At 41.4% G+C, this 17,941-nt stretch overlaps 1 protein-coding gene across 1 annotated transcript; it reads right to left on the minus strand.

The window, feature by feature from the left end:
- Positions 1 to 6,956: 6,956 nt before the first annotated feature.
- LOC143110061 (uncharacterized) lies at positions 6,957 to 9,128 on the minus strand. Its single transcript, XM_076272895.1, has one exon. The coding sequence runs from the start codon at positions 8,815 to 8,817 to the stop codon at positions 7,771 to 7,773; it is 1,047 nt and encodes a 348-aa protein (XP_076129010.1). The 5' UTR covers positions 8,818 to 9,128; the 3' UTR covers positions 6,957 to 7,770.
- Between the last annotated feature and the right edge of the window lie 8,813 nt (positions 9,129 to 17,941).

Raw genomic sequence — 17,941 nt, forward strand, 5'->3', positions numbered from 1 at the left:
TGAGCCGAGTGCCACCATGTTCATTGTAGCTCTATGACATCATCTTCCTTGAAGTAGACACTGTCCTAACCCCCTCCTCCTCCCTCCTTTGGTCGATTCTATCAAAGTCATTTAATCAGTTCTTCACTTACATAACCTCTGGCCCATAAATCACTCCGCTACAGGCACTGCCTCATCCTCTGCAGTGGTGCATTGTGGGTATAGCTGATGATTAAAACCCCCCTGCCTCCCAATCCTTCGAGCTCTGCTCCATTAGATTGATCATAGACGTCTCCCTCGATGGCCATATGTTATTCCCTGAATAACAGCCTTCAGTCAGAGGTGCTTTGTAATTTCTCATTGAATCTCTGCAGCCTATTTAGAACATGCATAAAATTGAACAGTTAGTAACCTGAGAACAGGGGTGTCCTTTTTGATCCCATAAAATATGAGGGGTCACAAATGTTTGTGGACCTGGCACGATCACACATAATGACGTAGTCAAGGAGGTACAAGAAGTTTAAAGTGAGTGCGTGTATAGGAGAAAGAAATAGAAACATTCTCATTGGGAACATTACCTGAATGTTTTTCACTTGAGAAATGAAAGCCATCAGCTATGCTGTTGATGGCACCACTGCCATCTGCATAACCCCCAGGAGGAGACTCATTTACTCCTGTCATTTCTGTTCATTGGGAGTCACTGTTCACTGATGGAGAGGTGACCTTGGCCTCGGGGTCAGAGCAATGGTGATGGCACTCCATTTACTGATTGCTCCTTCAGTCTTGTCAATGCCCTTCCTGTTCCAATAAAGCAAATGTGCCTGCTGATGCATCATAACCTTATGGAGTTTAAACTGCATTTAGTCCAATTACTCATTGTCATTACTCATCATAACCTTATGGAGTTAAGCCTAGATTTAGTCAGATTACTCCTTGACTGCGTTTTCATGTACAGTATGTCTGGAGACAATTGTGTTTTAAAAGTGGCTAAATAAGTATAGGAATCACACATTATTCAAAATGTCCTAACTAAAATGTGAGTGTACTCTGCAACATGTTTTATTAATAATACTGTACATCATCATCATCATTATTACATTATTTAGTGTTATAATATAAAGGCATTTAGAGATGCAGTCCTGCCAAACGTCAACATCAGTGTCTTGGCTCCTGGAGCAGAATTCTCCATGAAATCACCAGTTACAAATAAGATATTCCATTTTGTTTTTGTTTTACAGGGAATCCAAAAAAACTGCCTGTAGCGTTACCACTTTTCTTGTGGAAGAGTTCCAAAGCTTCTGATGAGTTGGGAACACACTGATGGAAGGGGAGTGAAGTTCATACTGGCTGGACAGAAATACAGAAGACTATAATTATAAAGGATAAATATGTTCTTTGTGCAAGTTCATTTGTTTGAATCCTGAAAATGTAATTACTGTATTTCATCATATGCATCAATAAGCATTTTTATATAATTAAAATAATAAATTACACCAATTTACTGTGGTGAATCCTGTATTAGCTTTGCATCAAGACATCTTTATTTCTAAAATAGCAAGTAAACTGGTGTAAAGAACATTTTTCAAGCTGTTTTTTAAATGTTCTCATACCAAGGTACCATCTGGCCCCAGCCATCTGACCCCAGCCATCTGACCCCAGCCATGGATCAGTCATTGACGTCATAGCTTTCACTATTTGCCTCACAAATATGTGAGCAAAATATCTGTCTGGAAGGAACACGTATCAACAACATGCAGATCTAGCATCCCTCCAAAAAAGGCTTTAAGGAAGAAATTGGCTTCAGCTTTATCAGACGACTTCAAGTAACAAAATGAATTGTTCTTCTACCTTGAAATGATTAGATCAAAGAGCAAAGTTTTTATAGAATACAAAGACTACAAACATTTGCTGTGAGACGGACGACCCTTTCAAAGCTCAAGTAGAGCCGGTACTTGCTGTCCAAGGCTGGATGGTATTGAGACGTTTTGATCAGGTGTATTCTCCAAAGCAGTATGCTTTCATATATTCATGCAAAGCAGGCTAGATAGACATTTAGTGTTGCAGTCTGATCAATCCTAGATTTTGTTAGAGACCAATTTTTTTATTTAAAAAAATATATATCATTAGTGTCAGAAGTAATTGATTGCACTTTCATGGCAGATGATTGATTTGCCCAGCGTTATTTGGTGAGATTTAATCAGCTAGCATCGGCAGCTTACCTCCTCCCACTCTTCGCCCTCATTATTTCTCCTCTTTAGTCTGGTTTCAGGTCCCACATCTCATTTGTCTAGTTTGCTTTGGGCACGTATGTTTTCATCCAGACTGAACGGAATGGAAATGGAGAGTGCATAAGGCTGCACTCCTATAGATGTTGTTATTCCTCATAACTTGGCATGTTAAAATACTGTTTGGGATCCTTCTTTGGATGGTTGCAGATTTACATATGTAGTTTGAAGTGTTAAGGAACTATTGAGTGAGTGAATTACACACCCTGTTTCAAGGATTAAATCAAATAGTTGCACTGTAAAAACTTCCAGAACTATTACTGTTTTTTCAGCAAACCCTTTGCCCTATCTAAAGACAACCCCCGTACAAGCAGATTGTTTGAAATATCTAGTGAGAATGATGGACATAGCCTTTTGGTATAAACAGTTACCCCATGTGTCCTTGCCTTCTGCAGGAGACTACTCTTGCCCTTCACACACACAATCACAAGGGGACACACTCACTCTCTCTCTCTCACACATACACACACATACTCTCTCTCACCCACATACACACACATACTCAGAAGACTGGCTTGCATTCTAAAGGTCCCACCTGACACAGCTGTCTCATGTTTGCGAGATTTATTCGAGCAAAGAAGCTGAGAGAATGTCGAGTGCTGTATAAAAAGCCTCAGGGATCGTTATTCACACAAGGACACGCAGGGAGACTGACAGATTCTGGCCCCTGGCCCACGATGGCAGTTTGTAAACAACAGCTCCGAGCCATTTGCTTTACACAAACAGCAGGGCCACTCCCAGTCCTGCGTCCCCAGGGCACGCTCCGATCAGACACACCAGAGTCATAATATCAACATGAATCTTAATATTAGATACAATTTTAAAGCATGTTGGATAATTTGCTGATAAACTATGAGTACATGCATTGCACACATGTCCACTGGCTGAAACCTGGCAGCTCAGTAATGTACTTATTTAGGCTACCTCCAGTAAAGCTATCCGGTTCGATTAGCACTCCCATCTGGGGCTTACAAATGTCATCTCATCATCTCATCTATGCCAAATACATTCCTCTCCAACAGATCGACAGAGGTCATAAATGCATGGCTTTCATTTCCTTCCCATAATATTCAATAAAAGAATGCCATCAGATTTCTCCAACACAAATGTAAGGCCTAGCCAAAGCAATAGAAGGGTTCTTGCATTGACAAAAGGGAGGATGCCCTTTGCAATCGCCTCTCTGTATGTGTTTGATGTATTTGTTGACTGGGAAATGACATCTCCATGTTTAGTATAATGTTAATGGTCTCAGTGCGAGAAGTACAGGGGTCTCAGTTGTATAGCACTAATGTGAATTCAATGTACATATGAATTTCTGGAACTTGTCTGCTCTGAAGGGACACTCCCTTTACCTTCTGTTCCCATGAAAAAGATACAGTTTCAGTTGTATGGAAGGGAGGGGTGAGCTAGCTTTCTGTTTTGTCAACAGAAGTGGTCTCTCCCTTCGGTACATATGGTGTCAGAAGTAGGATGGCTTGCCGTGAGGTCATTGGAGGCGTGCCCAATGTGTAAGTTGTGTGAGGGAACCCCAGGATAGGTTGACCCCTGTGTGAGGGACCCCAGAGATGGGTTGACCCCTGTGTGAGGGACCCCAGAGATGGGTTGACCCCTGTGTGAGGGACCCCAGAGATGGGTAAAGCAACAGCTGGTTGCGTGAGAGTCGACAGCGCGCGTGAAGCGCATGGGCACACTTCCCGAAAGGGAGGGCACTGTGACGGAGTGCCGTCACTTTGGTTGAGTATGTGCTCTGGCTGCCATACCAACGGGCCTGGCTCTGGCGTTGTAGTCAAGTCGCAGGTTTAGTGCCCTGGAGACCATGGGTCCGAGACCGGGTGGGGTCACTGCTCTCTCCCTTTGCTACAGGGACCACCATGAGGAAGCTATTCCAAACCCCTGTTGTCATGGTGAGGGGGAGGAGATGGCTCTACCTGCTGCTGCAGTTTCACTGCTTTGATCAATTAAATGAGAAACATCAAATAGGTAACTGTGTGTATTCTGACTGTGTACAATAATAACCAAGCAGAAGAGTTCCGTTCAAAAGGTGTGGATTAATCTTAATCTTTGCCATTTACACACAATCCCCAGCGTCATAACCCAAACGCTGGAAGTCTAAGAGGTTTCTCAGGTGCTTCTCTCTCAAATATCAAAGTAGCATGTAGATCAAAAGGCAACCCTTGTAGCATGGTCTCCCTTTGATATGTACCCCTCCCTCTCTCCCTCTTTTACACACTCTCTCTCTCTCTCTCTGTTTATTTAATTCCTTTTTTTCTGATTCATGTTGTAGTAACTGAACTGAATTTCTAATCAGTCTCATAGTGCAAAGACTGGAAACAAATGAATTAATACTGAAAAAACTAAAAACTTCTGTGGCTTTCACATTGATCTAGTCTGTTGCTGTTTGATAAATGCAGCAGCTCAAATAGCTTTCATAGGAACATCCTTTCTGTATATCACAAAGAACATTTAGATATAAAGACAGAATATGTCCAATTTATATGCGACATCCATTCAGAAAAACGTCTAGTGCCGTTCCTATCGTTGGCTGTTATGCTTTATGGAAAGGACCGTATTCGATGGGCTATTAAATGACAGGTGTATAAGTGCAGTTGTTCTGATACAGCCTTTCGTATGCACATGAAAAAGAACAGGGAAGACACTTCTCGCTATTGGGATATTAATTAATCTGCACATTCACAGTGAATTGGTAACTGGCAGCAGACGCATTCAGACCTACAGGACAGGAGAACTGCAGTAGAGCGTGTTAATTAAGAGAGTCTCTCAAGAGAGCTCCCTGCTGATTAAATGAATCCCCTCCCTCCTCCCTGCACTCTGCCCATCTTAAATCGGATGTCTGATATATGCAAGTCTCGGCCCGGTCCGAAAAGCTGTTTTAAACCATAAGGAGATGATATGGTTTATGATCATAGTAGCAACATATTTACAGGTCATGACCCACAATGGCCTCTGCCCACCCCCATGTTGTGATATACTTCCTCAAAAAGTAAGATTGTCTGTGTGTCTCAACATTCAAAGTAATAAATGAGACCGCACTGATCGCCTGATTCCTTCAGTTTCATCTTTAGTATTTGTACTGTATTTCTTGTCATGTTCTGTGGCAAATGCTATGTAAAAACTCCCGTACAATTGTAATGCATTAGAGATATTCTGAAGACTCATATGTATGCATCTGAATCACATTTCACAGTAAGGACTATGCCGTACTATCTCTGTCATCAAATGTTCATTAAAGCACTCTGAGACATCAATGCAGGTCACAGGTCTGTTTGCAAAGTGATTTAGCACGGCAGGTCAGCAAAACAATCCATGACATGTCAGCACAGAGGTACAGCCTAATACCTGTGGTGTATGGTGACTAAGGTTCACTAGTTCTGTTTGTTGACTTCAGCACCGCATTCAATACAATCCAGCGCCATAAACTCATCAAGAAACTACAGCACCTGAATGTCACCCCTCTCCTCATCCACTGGATAAACAACTTTCTCAGCAACAGGCCACAGACAGTGAAAATAGGGACTACAACATCATCAACCATCATCACCAACACTGGAACCCCCCAAGGTTCCCCCAACCCCTTCTACTCTACTGCTCCCCCTGTTTCTTCACCATACTAAATGTCACCAGCAAGAACAAACTCATTAAAATCTCACACTTAGCATCCAAGATAATACAGCTTCCCACCCCCAGCCTCACTGATGCAAATGACACAGCCACCATACGCCTTGCACGCACCATAGTAAGCAGCCCTGACCATCCCCTGAACCGTTTCTTCACCCATCTGGCCGCAGATACAGAGTCCTGGACTGGAAAAAAGCACACTTTAAGAAAAGTTTTATACCCTCAGCAATCACTGCACTAAACAAACTCCTGTGACAATAACCCATTCCCCCTATTCTTTTGTGTTTTATGTTGTCTGCACTGTCCACCTTTTTGCTTGTATGGTGTTGAGGAGGGAGGGAACTGGGGGGGGGGGGTGTTATGTGTTATTTGTTATATGTTATATGTATGAGGCTGTGTACATCCTGCATGGAATGTAACAATGACATGTGTGAAAAAGAATATCCTTATGGGACAATAAAGACTCTATACAAACACATCACTCTTAAAAAAAAGAGTACATGTTGAGCTGGTAAGGGGCTGGATATTTCACACACACATTCAGATCAGTAAATGCTCTCAGGCTTTCACAAGCTATTAGAGGCAGGTATTAGGCTATCAGAGTTTCCCTCTGTCCCATTCCATGTGCCTGAGTGATTTCTCCAGAGTAAAAGGACAAGATGGGCCACTGAATATCTGAGATTTGTGTCCCAAGGCGCCCTGATGAAAGCTGGGCCACCTTACCCACTGTGGCCGCTGCCATGGAGCATGGGAACTCTCCAGGGACTCACAGTGACTGCCCTGCTCACTGACCACTATTAGGCCAGTGAGCAGGGCAGATTTTTCTGACAGAGTTTTCGTAAAACAAAACGTGTAATATGTCCTTTGTTGTTTTTGTTGTTGTTTTCTTCCAATTCCATGTGAACTGAAGAATAAACAAAGAAACTCTGAACTCACAGTTATCAAATTGGAGCATGGCAGAAGCCTAGAAGATACATCATGCCTTACTAGTTCATCTATGAAAATGTATACAAACTGTATATTGGTCATTCATGTATATCTTAAGGTCTATCCATGTTCTGCAAATAGATAACAAATTGATCAAAATGTAAAATTCAGAACGCGTTCATATCAAAGGAGTGGTGTAATGAAATTAACCGAAAACTACGCAGGACACTTTCCTTGGACTGGTGTCATTAGAATTTTTTCTGGTGTTGTCAGATGTGTTGTAATTTCAACCTAATGCAAATAAACATGACCTAGTTGTATTCCTAATTTGTCTTTATTAAGAACATTGCTCAAAATTACATACTAAAAACAGCGAAGCTACATAATCATCAACTACAACCGTGATATTTGGATGATGGTTTGCTCTGAAGAAACTTGTATGACATTAATATTGCTGAAGCCAGAGCTTATGCTTATGCTAGGTATAGAATGAACATGTCTTATTAAAACTCACTTATTTCCATCTCTTCCTATGAATTGCACATTGTGTCATAAAAACTATGCTACATAATTTGGCTAAAACGCCGGCATAGGCCTAAGCCAGGGGGTGCTGAGTTCTCTACAGCAAACAGCTATCCTATGCCCCTTTTCCACTATTTACAGTTATACCTACACATACCTGAGTGGGACAGTAAGTTTTTTTCCACGCAACTTCTTGCTACAGCACAAACATATGACCAAATATGTGATCATTTCACGACCTTATTTGAGGTCAAGCATGGCTTTATCTTTTTTCCGTTTGAAACAGTTCATTCTTATTTTGCGAATTAGGTATCCACAGATGTCTCGCCTCAAATCTCCATCGTGCAGTCAATGTTAATCAGCGTCTCTTTAATCACCGATAGGCCTACTGTAGAGAGACGGCAGACACTTTACCACGCACTTAATTCTCGTCATCATCACTGGCCGCAACCGTCCCGGTGCTGATGCTATGCGTGGGAGAAGTTTTATCATTCTCTGCAGGTTGAGAGGTTTTAGCAGATGATGCATAGTCTGCATCATGAAGGTCGGGTGGATTGTAAGCGGAGCCTTCTGAGAATGTCATGTCAAATTGTGTATCTGTGGAGAAGAGATGACCACGGGTGTACCTGACTTCAGTTTGCGAAGAGGGACTGACCATGGGTTCTTGTGAACCTGCAGTAGGTGACGTTGAGTCCTCCGGCTCTGGCGCATTCAAGACAATAAATTCCGAGAGAGAGTGGTCCTCTATCCCAGAACCGTCAATTATACCCTCCTCAATCCCAGTTGTTAGATCGGAGTAAACATCCAAGAGCGAGATATTTTTGTTCTGCGTGTTATCTGTGACGTGCGTCTCAGAGTTTAGCTTGCTGGTGGCGCTTTCCGTCGGCCGTTCAACTATGTCTGCATGGACCGATTTTGTTGCTGAGGGTGTTCTGTTTGTCGTTGGATGTCGCGCATCAGCTCCACTATTACTATGCGTTTCTAGAAATGTGTCCTCTGGTGTAGGGGTCGGACCTCCGTAAGTAGAATCCCTGTGGGGTGGCGCTTCCGAAGGGGCACCCGCGCGCTCTGATGTCCAAAAATAGTCGTGTAATGTGCTATCGGTTTTGTTCTGATTTTCTTGAGGAGCACTGACGATGGTCATGCCAGTGGTGACAACCCCAATGGTTGCAGCGATAGTCGGAGTCGGAGCATCTGTTCCTCCTGATGATGGTGCTAAGCCAGATGTTGGCTTCCATATAAGGCTGTAGTATATGGCCAGAATTATCGCAGCAAGAGAAACAGATAGTACATATGCAAAGACAGTAGCCAGTCTTACCCACTTTTTATTTGTCTTCGCAGCCATTTTTGCCTTTTTGTCCCCAGTGTATGTCGCGGGTTTCCCCCGCTCCATATTAGGCATGAAGTCTCTATCCTTCATCTGGCCGCGATTTCTTGCATTACGCTCTGCGTCTCCCGACTTGAACATATGCTAGCGATTATTCACAATTCATTCATAAAAACAATGCAACGAGTCAAATCACATTTCCTTTTTAGCTTATAAAATACGGTTGCTTTCATTCATCTCAAAAACCGCCTGCCAGTCTACTAGTATCAACAGAAAAAAAACTAATCTGGTTTAGCCTACTTTATTAATGTGCGTCTCATTCCTGAGATCTCCATCAACCAAAAAGCAATAGGCCGTGCATAGGTTCCGCAGTCTGCCAAGATGTGTTGTGAGGCTTGCTGAATTAGATCACAGCATAGGCTACACATGGACGTCCCCAATGGTACTCTGCAAATGAGGCAACTGTTTTGCTTTCGGACCAAAAGGAGAGGCGGACCTTTAAATCCACATCATTTATGGCGTCAGTCAACGTCTTGCAAAGGCCAGGATTTCCGTTGCAGGTGCAGTCATGTTGCTGTTGAAGCTACACTTACAGTATACGTAGGACTTGCCAGTGACTAGGCTATGACGTTCTTCATGAAGCTGACGTGGATCTTTCTTTAAGAATACAAAACAATTGCCTATGTCTTAACACCCTTGAAATGAAGACACATTAAAAAGACACGTCTTGTTTGTGTGCCACTCAGTTAACACAAAGATGCATCCTTTCATATTTGTTGCATACAAAAACACAATTGATTGTAACCATGCAAGTCATGTTAATTCTGCTTTTCCCTGTTGTCACTGTTTCTGCACAGGCAGATGAGTGCATCTCATAACTCAGAGAAGGAAAACACCATTTCCTCTTATCTGTGACCTACATCTGCTGACCACCTCCAGAAAACAAATAAAAACCAAGATATATCCTTGAAGTGGACTGCTATTTCAGCTATGATTGTGTTACGTTGAATTAAGTTAATTCAAATGATCTTACAAAAACCTAAGGTTTCTATTTTAGTTATCAGTATTTGTTGTGTTGTTGCTTTTTGTTGTATACTGAATCTGTGTGGGTTTTGTTCTCATTTCATTTGAATAGTTGAGCATTTGAGATATGAGCTGAAGTGGCCAAATGCTTGATCTCTTGCTGTCTGTTTAGTGTGCACTCAAGAAAACTCCAGTGAAACAACAGAGCCTATATAATAAATAATTTCAGCCAATCAACACATTGATTCATGAACTGTTATAGGGTGCAATTTGATCAGCTGTTGCAATAGCATCTTTCCTTCAGAATAATTTGACTTTTAAACTATATATTCACAGAAAATGACACAGAATGCATTGCATTTTATTGATTACATTCAAAAAGAGAATCACTTTAATGGTTCAGTCTTGTATGACACTGCCTTTAACATCAAATGGGTATTTTGATTACTTTCAGTCTGGTTTTCGGGCAAATCACAGCACTGAAACAGCTCTCAATAAGGTTTTCAATAACTAGGTCCCCTTGAATCTCTGTGTCAGTGTATAGAACAAATCAACACCTGGATGTCTCAAAATTTTCTTCAGCTGAACAAAGAAAAAACTGAAGTAATTATATTTGGTAAAAAGGAGGAAAGACTTAGGGTTGCCACTCTCCTTGACACAAAAGGGTTGAAAGCAAAGGATACTATTAAAATCTTGGTGTATTAATTGACAGTGATCTAAATTTCAACAGCCACAACAGCCACTCAAAAATATTGCCAAACTTAGAGGGCTGATGTCAAAAGATGATTTAGAAAAACTAATTCGTGCATTTATCTCCAGCAGGGTTGATTACTGCAATGGACTGTTCACAGGCCTTGCTAAAAAGACTATCAAACAGCTTCAGGTGATACAAAATGCAGCAGCTAGGGTTCTCACAAAAACTAAAAGAACTGACCACCTGCACTGGCTTCCAGTAAGTCATAGAATTGCCTTTAAAGCACTACTGCTTTAATCACTAAATGGAGCAGGACCTAAATACCTATCAGACATGCTTCAGCAGTAGGCCTACACACCCTCAAGACCTCTCAGGACTCAGGAGAAAAACCTGTTAGTAAAACCTGCTGTTAGAACTAAACATGGTGAAGCAGCTTTTAGCTGTTATGCAGCTCAGCTCTGGAACCAACCAGTTTTACATCTAGACATAAGACCAAACTCAAACTGTTTCAAATGAGTTACAAATTCTGAATCTGCTTTGAAAATTATTCTACCTTGTGTCTTTTATTTAATCTTTTTAATTATTCTTTATTTTTAAATGATTTTACCTTGTGCCTTTTAAACTATTCTTTCACTAAGTTACTGCACTTTTATGCTTTTATTTGTTATTACTGTTTGCTTTTGTTTATAGTCTAACGCACATTGAATGACCTCTGTGTATGAAATGTGCTAGCCTATACAAATAAACTTGACTTGACTTGACTGAGTATGGATGAGTTTCTGAATATTATTAGTCTACATGTGACATTAAATTGTGGAAGCTGTAGTTAAAAAAACAAACCTCTCTCTTTCTCGCTTTCTCTCTCTATTTGACAGCGTTGTAGAGCCTTTTACACTTGGTTATTATACAGAAGAATGCAACAGCCATTTGAACTTCTGGAGCCATTGTTGTCAGACGATCAAGGAGAGGAAAAAGAGGAAAAGTCCTAAAGAAAAGTTGCCTAAAATTTTTGGTGGTGAACAGTGAAAACCAGATTCATGTTTGCAACATGATTGAGTTGAGTACACCAACTCCTGCTGGATATTTGTAGAAGTGCATTTTTTCTAATTAAAGGAGAAATCCAGTCAATTTTTACATGGATTTCGATCGCTAGACATTGCCATGTAGGCCCTACTGTCCATAAGATAACGATCAAAATCGATGCTACCGAACTGGAGTAGCTGACTGATGGAAATGAGGTAGCCTATGTGACAAACTACAAACCTTGAATTCAAATGGTTTCTTCACAGCTAACAAGTAGAAAATGCATTGTTTTGTCACATAAGCACTGAGTTCATGTTGTAGCCTACAGACCGTTTATTTACATTTTGAGTCTGTTAAGAGGCATAAAGGCACGTTTAGATGGTACCCCCAGACCTAGCATTGTAGCTCAATGGGAGTACTGGCTATTAGCTGCAGGTACTTACAGTTCAGCGACATAGCGATCAAGATCCATGTAAAAATCAGCCGGATTTTTCCTTTAACATTGTATCTGTCCAATAATTCTGTGAAATCAGGCTAGTAACCCTACATTTCCTGCAACAGACTCAACTGCTGCAGTGCATAGGAGTACTGTGTAGTGACATTTGTTTTTTTCCCTTAGATCTATTTTACTTTTCCATTTCATGTGACACCCTCAAAGCCCTGAGCTCTCTACTAACTTCTGCTCAGGACATTTCCAAGACGTATGGGGTGATCCAGTTAACTCGTCTTGGAAATGTCCTGATAAGTTAGGCCTACTGTTTGTTGGGTTAAGCTGAATTGGGGCTGGGTCTTTGTCGCCACCTGGTGGCCACAACTCTATACTTACAGAAGGCTTGCACACTACAGCCTCTCAAAATTATTCAACCATTCCCACCTTCAAGGCTGATTATTTATGTAAAAGGAGCAATTTAACAAAAGCTTAGGCAAAAGGACATACAAAATTCTAGTATGTTGGACACAACTGGTTTATATGCAGTTGAAGGCTCATGGAAGAGTTGAAAACCTGCCTGAACCAAGAGTTACATTTCAAGAGATTTAAGATAAAAAAAATATTTTAAAAAAGACATTTGGTCATAATAGAAAAAAAAAAAGTTAAAGTAAAATAAATAAATAAATACTGTGGAACTTTGAACTCTTATAGGGACTTATTCCTATATGGCAGCGGTTCCCAAACTTGTTTTCCTGCACCATCTACATCCTGACTTGGCTCGTGTACCCCCACCTGACACATAAAAATGTAACACATTCTGTTGACGCATTCCAGGCATCATGTTTAATTAGCCACCCTACATGATAACAAATAACAAAATCAAAATGTGCCACTGGTCTATGAACTCTCATACTTAAAAACAGTGTGGAAAACATCATTATGAAACACAAAGAACAAAGAGAACATAGGCTTAAGATTTAAAAAAAAATAATCATAATAATTTTCAACACCTTTCTAACATTGCCCTTTTCATCTCGAGACCCTATAGTGGAAGCTTGCGTACCACCGGTGGTACACGTACCACTGGGAATCCCTATACTGCATATGGAATCATCCTTTATTCTGGACAAATTTTGGTAATGAGAATTCACTGGGATTTGTGGCTAAATTGTTATGAAACAATGCTAAAATTATAATAAAAACATGTATCCTTCCCTTTACTTTCTTTATAGAAAACATCATAGCAACTATAGGCCTATTGTATTTGGGAAATATGACCTGGACATATTCACTACAGCTTCATGAGAATCACCCAATAGCTATAGCTTACAGTAACAAACTTCTCTCTCAACACTTGATGCAAGGCCTTGCATGTGCATTTATATGGTTATGGTTATGGTTATGGTTATGGTTGTGGTTATGGTTATGGTTATGGTTGTGGTTATGGATTTGGTTATGATTATGGTTGTGGTTATGGATTTGGCAGATGCCTTTGTCCAAAGCGACACACAAATACAAAACAACATAATATTTAAAATTGAGGAGAATAGTAATAATAAACAACAATATTCTCAAATCTCAAAAAAATAACTCAAACAAGCCTATTAAGTCTATCCCAGTATGCATTTTGTTCAACCCAGCATGCATCACATCAAGTCAGATCTGCACAGATCTGCATAAAGACGAACAAGCTAGGCTTGTTTGAGATCGATTGAGTCTGACTTGTCTGGCTTTCTACGTAAATGTGATCTTCAGAGGCTAGCCGGAAGGAGCTACAACAGAGGGCAGCTCATCCCGGACAGACAGGCTACAGTATGCCTGACGTGACTCGCGGGAGACATCGCGGAATTTTGTTTGCAATAAATAAAATTTTGAGGGGTACTGCTCCATATACTTCCATTCATTCTGGACTCGCCCGCGAGCGCCCCTAGATGCAGTACCACACCGGAAGAGTTCCGAGAGTGAAGGTTCTCCCCTTATTAGACATTCTCTGAATAAGGGGAGAACTGCTAGCCTAGAAATCTAGACGCGCCCCTAGCGGCAGCAAATTACATTGGCAGCCAGGGCTAGTCTAGCAACTCTCCGTTGACTTGTGAGCTCTAGAAATCGAAACTAAATCTGGCATTGAAATCGTGTATAGAGTCGTTTGTTGGGCTTAACATAATGATTGATGGCAGAGTTGCAACGGTTTGGCTTGAATTCCCTGCTACTTGAAAACAAATATCCTATTGCGTCCTATTGCGTGCAGAGGGAATTTGAAAGACAACTGATTATCCCGACCCTCGGACTGAGCACTGCGAACGGTGAGTGCCCAGACCCTACATTTTAATGTGGGTCTGGCTCGCCAGGCTAGAGAACTGCCACTCTCGGAAAACTTCTGAACTGGTTGCAGTTCCTTCTGTGGTTCCACATGAGGGCGCTCGTCCACGAGTGCAGAATGCATGGAGGTCTATGGAGCTGTACCCCTCAAAATCCACTTTTCTCAGGATATAATTTTTTTTCCAGTAATTTGAATATTGTATTCGAAAGGGGAAGCAAAGAAAATACATATGGAACACTTTCACTTTGAGTGGTTGGCAACACTTGTTGTTAGCAATTGTTTTTGTGCACAGATCTCAGAGCCTAGGCTGCCTACAGAGACGCGTTTTTTGACGGCCTGCTTATGGGGGCGGGCAGCTAGCGGATCGTTAGGACAGATTGGATTAATGTGATAATTTATGTTTGGGCCTTTTTTGGGCCTGCAATCGCTGATACAACCTTTAAATACACCATTTTAACGCAGTTTGGGAGGGACAAAAACACATAATAGAGCGAGCAGGGCGGTCTTGATTGCTTCTTTCTGACTCCGGTGAACATTGGCTGCCTGCATAATGTTATCACTTCACTGCTTGACACTATGGAGGCATATTTTACAATGGAGATGTTAGGAAAACTAGCTTTCGGTTAACGGAGATGCAGATCATCTCCCATTGCGCAACAGTCTGCAACATCTACGTTCACTGAGTAAATAGATGAGTGAAATGTAAAATAATAAATGTTTTTTTTAAAGCTGCCATGTGCCTATTACATAGGCTATTTGCTATGATATATAGAACAAGTTATTTCCTCTTTTTTCATGCAGTGGATTAGGCTCGCTATATGAACAGTTACAGTAATCAGTATAAGTATAAGTATATATACTCTTTTGAGACCCGTGAGGGAAATTTGGTCTCTGCATTTATCCCAATCCGTGAATTAGTGAAACACACTCAGCACAAAGTGAGGTGAAGCACACACACTAATCCCAGTGCAGTGAGCTGCCTGCAACAACAGTGGCGCTCGGGGAGCAGTGAGGGGTTAGGTGCCTTGCTCAAGGACACTTCAGCCATGCCTACTGGTCGGGGTTCGAACCGGCAACCCTCCGGTTACAAGTCCGATGCGCTAACCAGTAGGCCATGCCTGCCCACACTTCATTTGTGGTTTTAAATATACAGTAGTTGTTTCTGGCCTACCCACGAGTGGTGCAGTTTGTCAGCACTTGTGCAGATGCGCACAATGAATGGACAATCCACTAAGCTACCATTTCATTTTATGCCTCTTGATGACACCAAATTAATTAGTATTATATGCTATATCTGAATGGAATGGAATAAATGGAACACAGAACCTCGCTTCTCTCGCGTCAGTCACTGACAGTAGAATGCATCGGGAAAAAACACTGATTACATTAGATTAGATTCAACTTTATTGTCATTATGCAGAGTACAAGTACAAAGCCAACAAAATGCAGTTTGCGTCTACCCAGAAGTGCAAAAAAAGCTATACAAAGTATAGGCCGGTGGTGCATAGGCAGGACAAGAAATATAGTGCAGTGTAGACAGTAGTATGCAGTTGGTTTACAGAAGGTGGTTTAAGGTAATATAATTTAGATATAAATATGTGCAGTGTATTAGCAGTTACTTTAGAGCAGAATAGATTAATATGAACAATGTATGAACAACATACAGATATGTGCAATGTAGTAGCAGCAGTAACAATATAACAGTAGTAAGAATAATATATGCATTGTATTAATATAATATATTAAGAGAAAAACAGAATACATATGGATATGTACAGTACAGTATGTACAGCTATGTGCAGTGTGGTAACAGCACCATTGTAGTGCAGATACAGTACCATTATAAGAGTATTAAGAATAAATGTATGTGCAGGATGGATAGTATGAAGAGCAGTATAATAAGGCTATGTATAAGTGTAATTACAGTATGTACATTTGTAAATAAAGAGAACACTATTTGTGGGACAGGGTAGTGCAAATTGTCCAGGGGGGGGGGGGATGAAAGAGAGGCAGATATGAGAAATGAGATGTCCTGCTCACTCACACGTCACTTTTAAGAGACATCATTTACTGATGATGTGGCGAAGCATCACCTCTTAGGCTAGAATAAACATATCATTGTCACACACTAATTGCAGAGAATATGAACTTATACCAAAGCCTACAAATATCATATGAACATAGACTATTTCCACTTATTGACCCTGACAATGAGGTAGTGTTTGGGGGGGATTCCAACAGTCTTAATGTTTCCAAGACTGCATGTGAGTGTGTGTGTGTGTGTGTGTGTGTGTCGGTTTGTAAACACGTCCGACAGAGGTGTGTTTGTGGGACGTGTCCTCTCTCGCAGCTTTGAAGGAAACCTAGTGAAGTGGGGAGGCTTGTGTGGAGTCGAGCACCCCCCCTACGGAGCCATCTCTGCATGCAGGGAGGTCATTTCTGCATGCTGTCCTCCCACACCCCAGCAGGCTCTGTGACTGGGCGCCTCCAGGGGAAAGCAGTGAGAGCTGGCAGCTGGGATTTTTCTACAAACTTCCTTCTAAGGGTGAGGCCAGACCAGTTAGTGAACTTTGGAGTCACTTAATAGGAGACCTGTGTCTGTTAGTGTTTAAATGATATATCCAGAGACATAGCGACCTGCATGTTTGGGTTGGAAATTCTCTAGACCTCCTATAAGACCGTGGTCTTGCATGGATTTGCAGTTCTGAGTTCTGTTTCAGTCTAAGATTCTTTTTAGTTATTTTAACAGAACCTCCCAAATCCAGTCTACAGATGGGGTAAATACCCTAAATGGGCTCAGATTGCCAATGTCCAGGCTTAGGCCTAATCCCATTTCTCTATTTTACCCCTTCCCCTACCCCTACCCCTTGTCCCTCGAAACCAAGTGGCAAGACATAGGGGTGAAAATATTCCCCTTGGAACCCCATGGAAATAAGACACTACTAGCCTCCCGTAAGGGAGAGCCAGGATGATTTAAACACTTTTGAACTAAACATAATTTACATCGTACCACACAGAAAGCTTCTGATTAAGTACCGTTGCATTTTCAACTCTGAACAAAACCGTTAAGCAGCAAAAGTGGAACTTGCCTAATGTTTCATTCGTCCCTTCTGGTCGGGATGAATAAAACAGGCATGGGGGGACAAAATAAACATAAGATATGTAAATGTCACGCAACTAAATGGTCATAGTATGGCGTAGTCGTAATCAAAACTCTATTCAGAACCTCAAATTTTGTGGACGGGGCTAAATTTGGGCATCAGATATGGAAATATGTGGAAAATCCAGACCCTGGTAATCTAGAAAGATTAAGGGTCTGGCCACGAACAATGTAATGGCCTAACTCGAGGGGCGGCAACATGCATGCATTTGAAAATCTCACTGCACGCAACTGGATAACACTAGACCAATGTTTACTCTGAATGATTCCGGACTTCAACGCAATTAGATAACACTACGACCAATGTTTACTGACCTCTAACGTTGCAGCGCTGCCGTCATTTGTTTAGCTCACCTCTGGCCCGCCTGTATCAGATACACCGATGTGATTGGTTTCCCGCGATGCAAGGGGCAAAAGTAACGTGCATCATTACTCATTGCCAGAGTCTCTTGCAGACACAATTCAAATTGTGCTCTCGCGAGAACTCTGGATTTCCAGGGTAGGAAATATGAACAATGCATGACTTTCGTGCAAATCTGCAATAATGATGGGCTTTATTAAAGGTGCTCTAAGCGATGTTACGCGTTTTCTAAGCTAAAACATTTTTTGTCATAT

Source organism: Alosa pseudoharengus, unplaced genomic scaffold, assembly GCF_046254945.1.
Source record: "Alosa pseudoharengus isolate Yale_2024_CS ecotype anadromous, Long Island Sound unplaced genomic scaffold, YU_APseudo_1.1 YU_APseudo_1.1_scf_7, whole genome shotgun sequence".
NCBI classification, from domain to species: domain Eukaryota; kingdom Metazoa; phylum Chordata; class Actinopteri; order Clupeiformes; family Clupeidae; genus Alosa; species Alosa pseudoharengus.

Excerpts from the sequence above, each read along its gene's own strand:
- LOC143110061 (XM_076272895.1), bottom strand. The coding sequence starts at position 8,817 with ATGTTCAAGTCGGGAGACGCAGAGCGTAATGCAAGAAATCGCGGCCAG.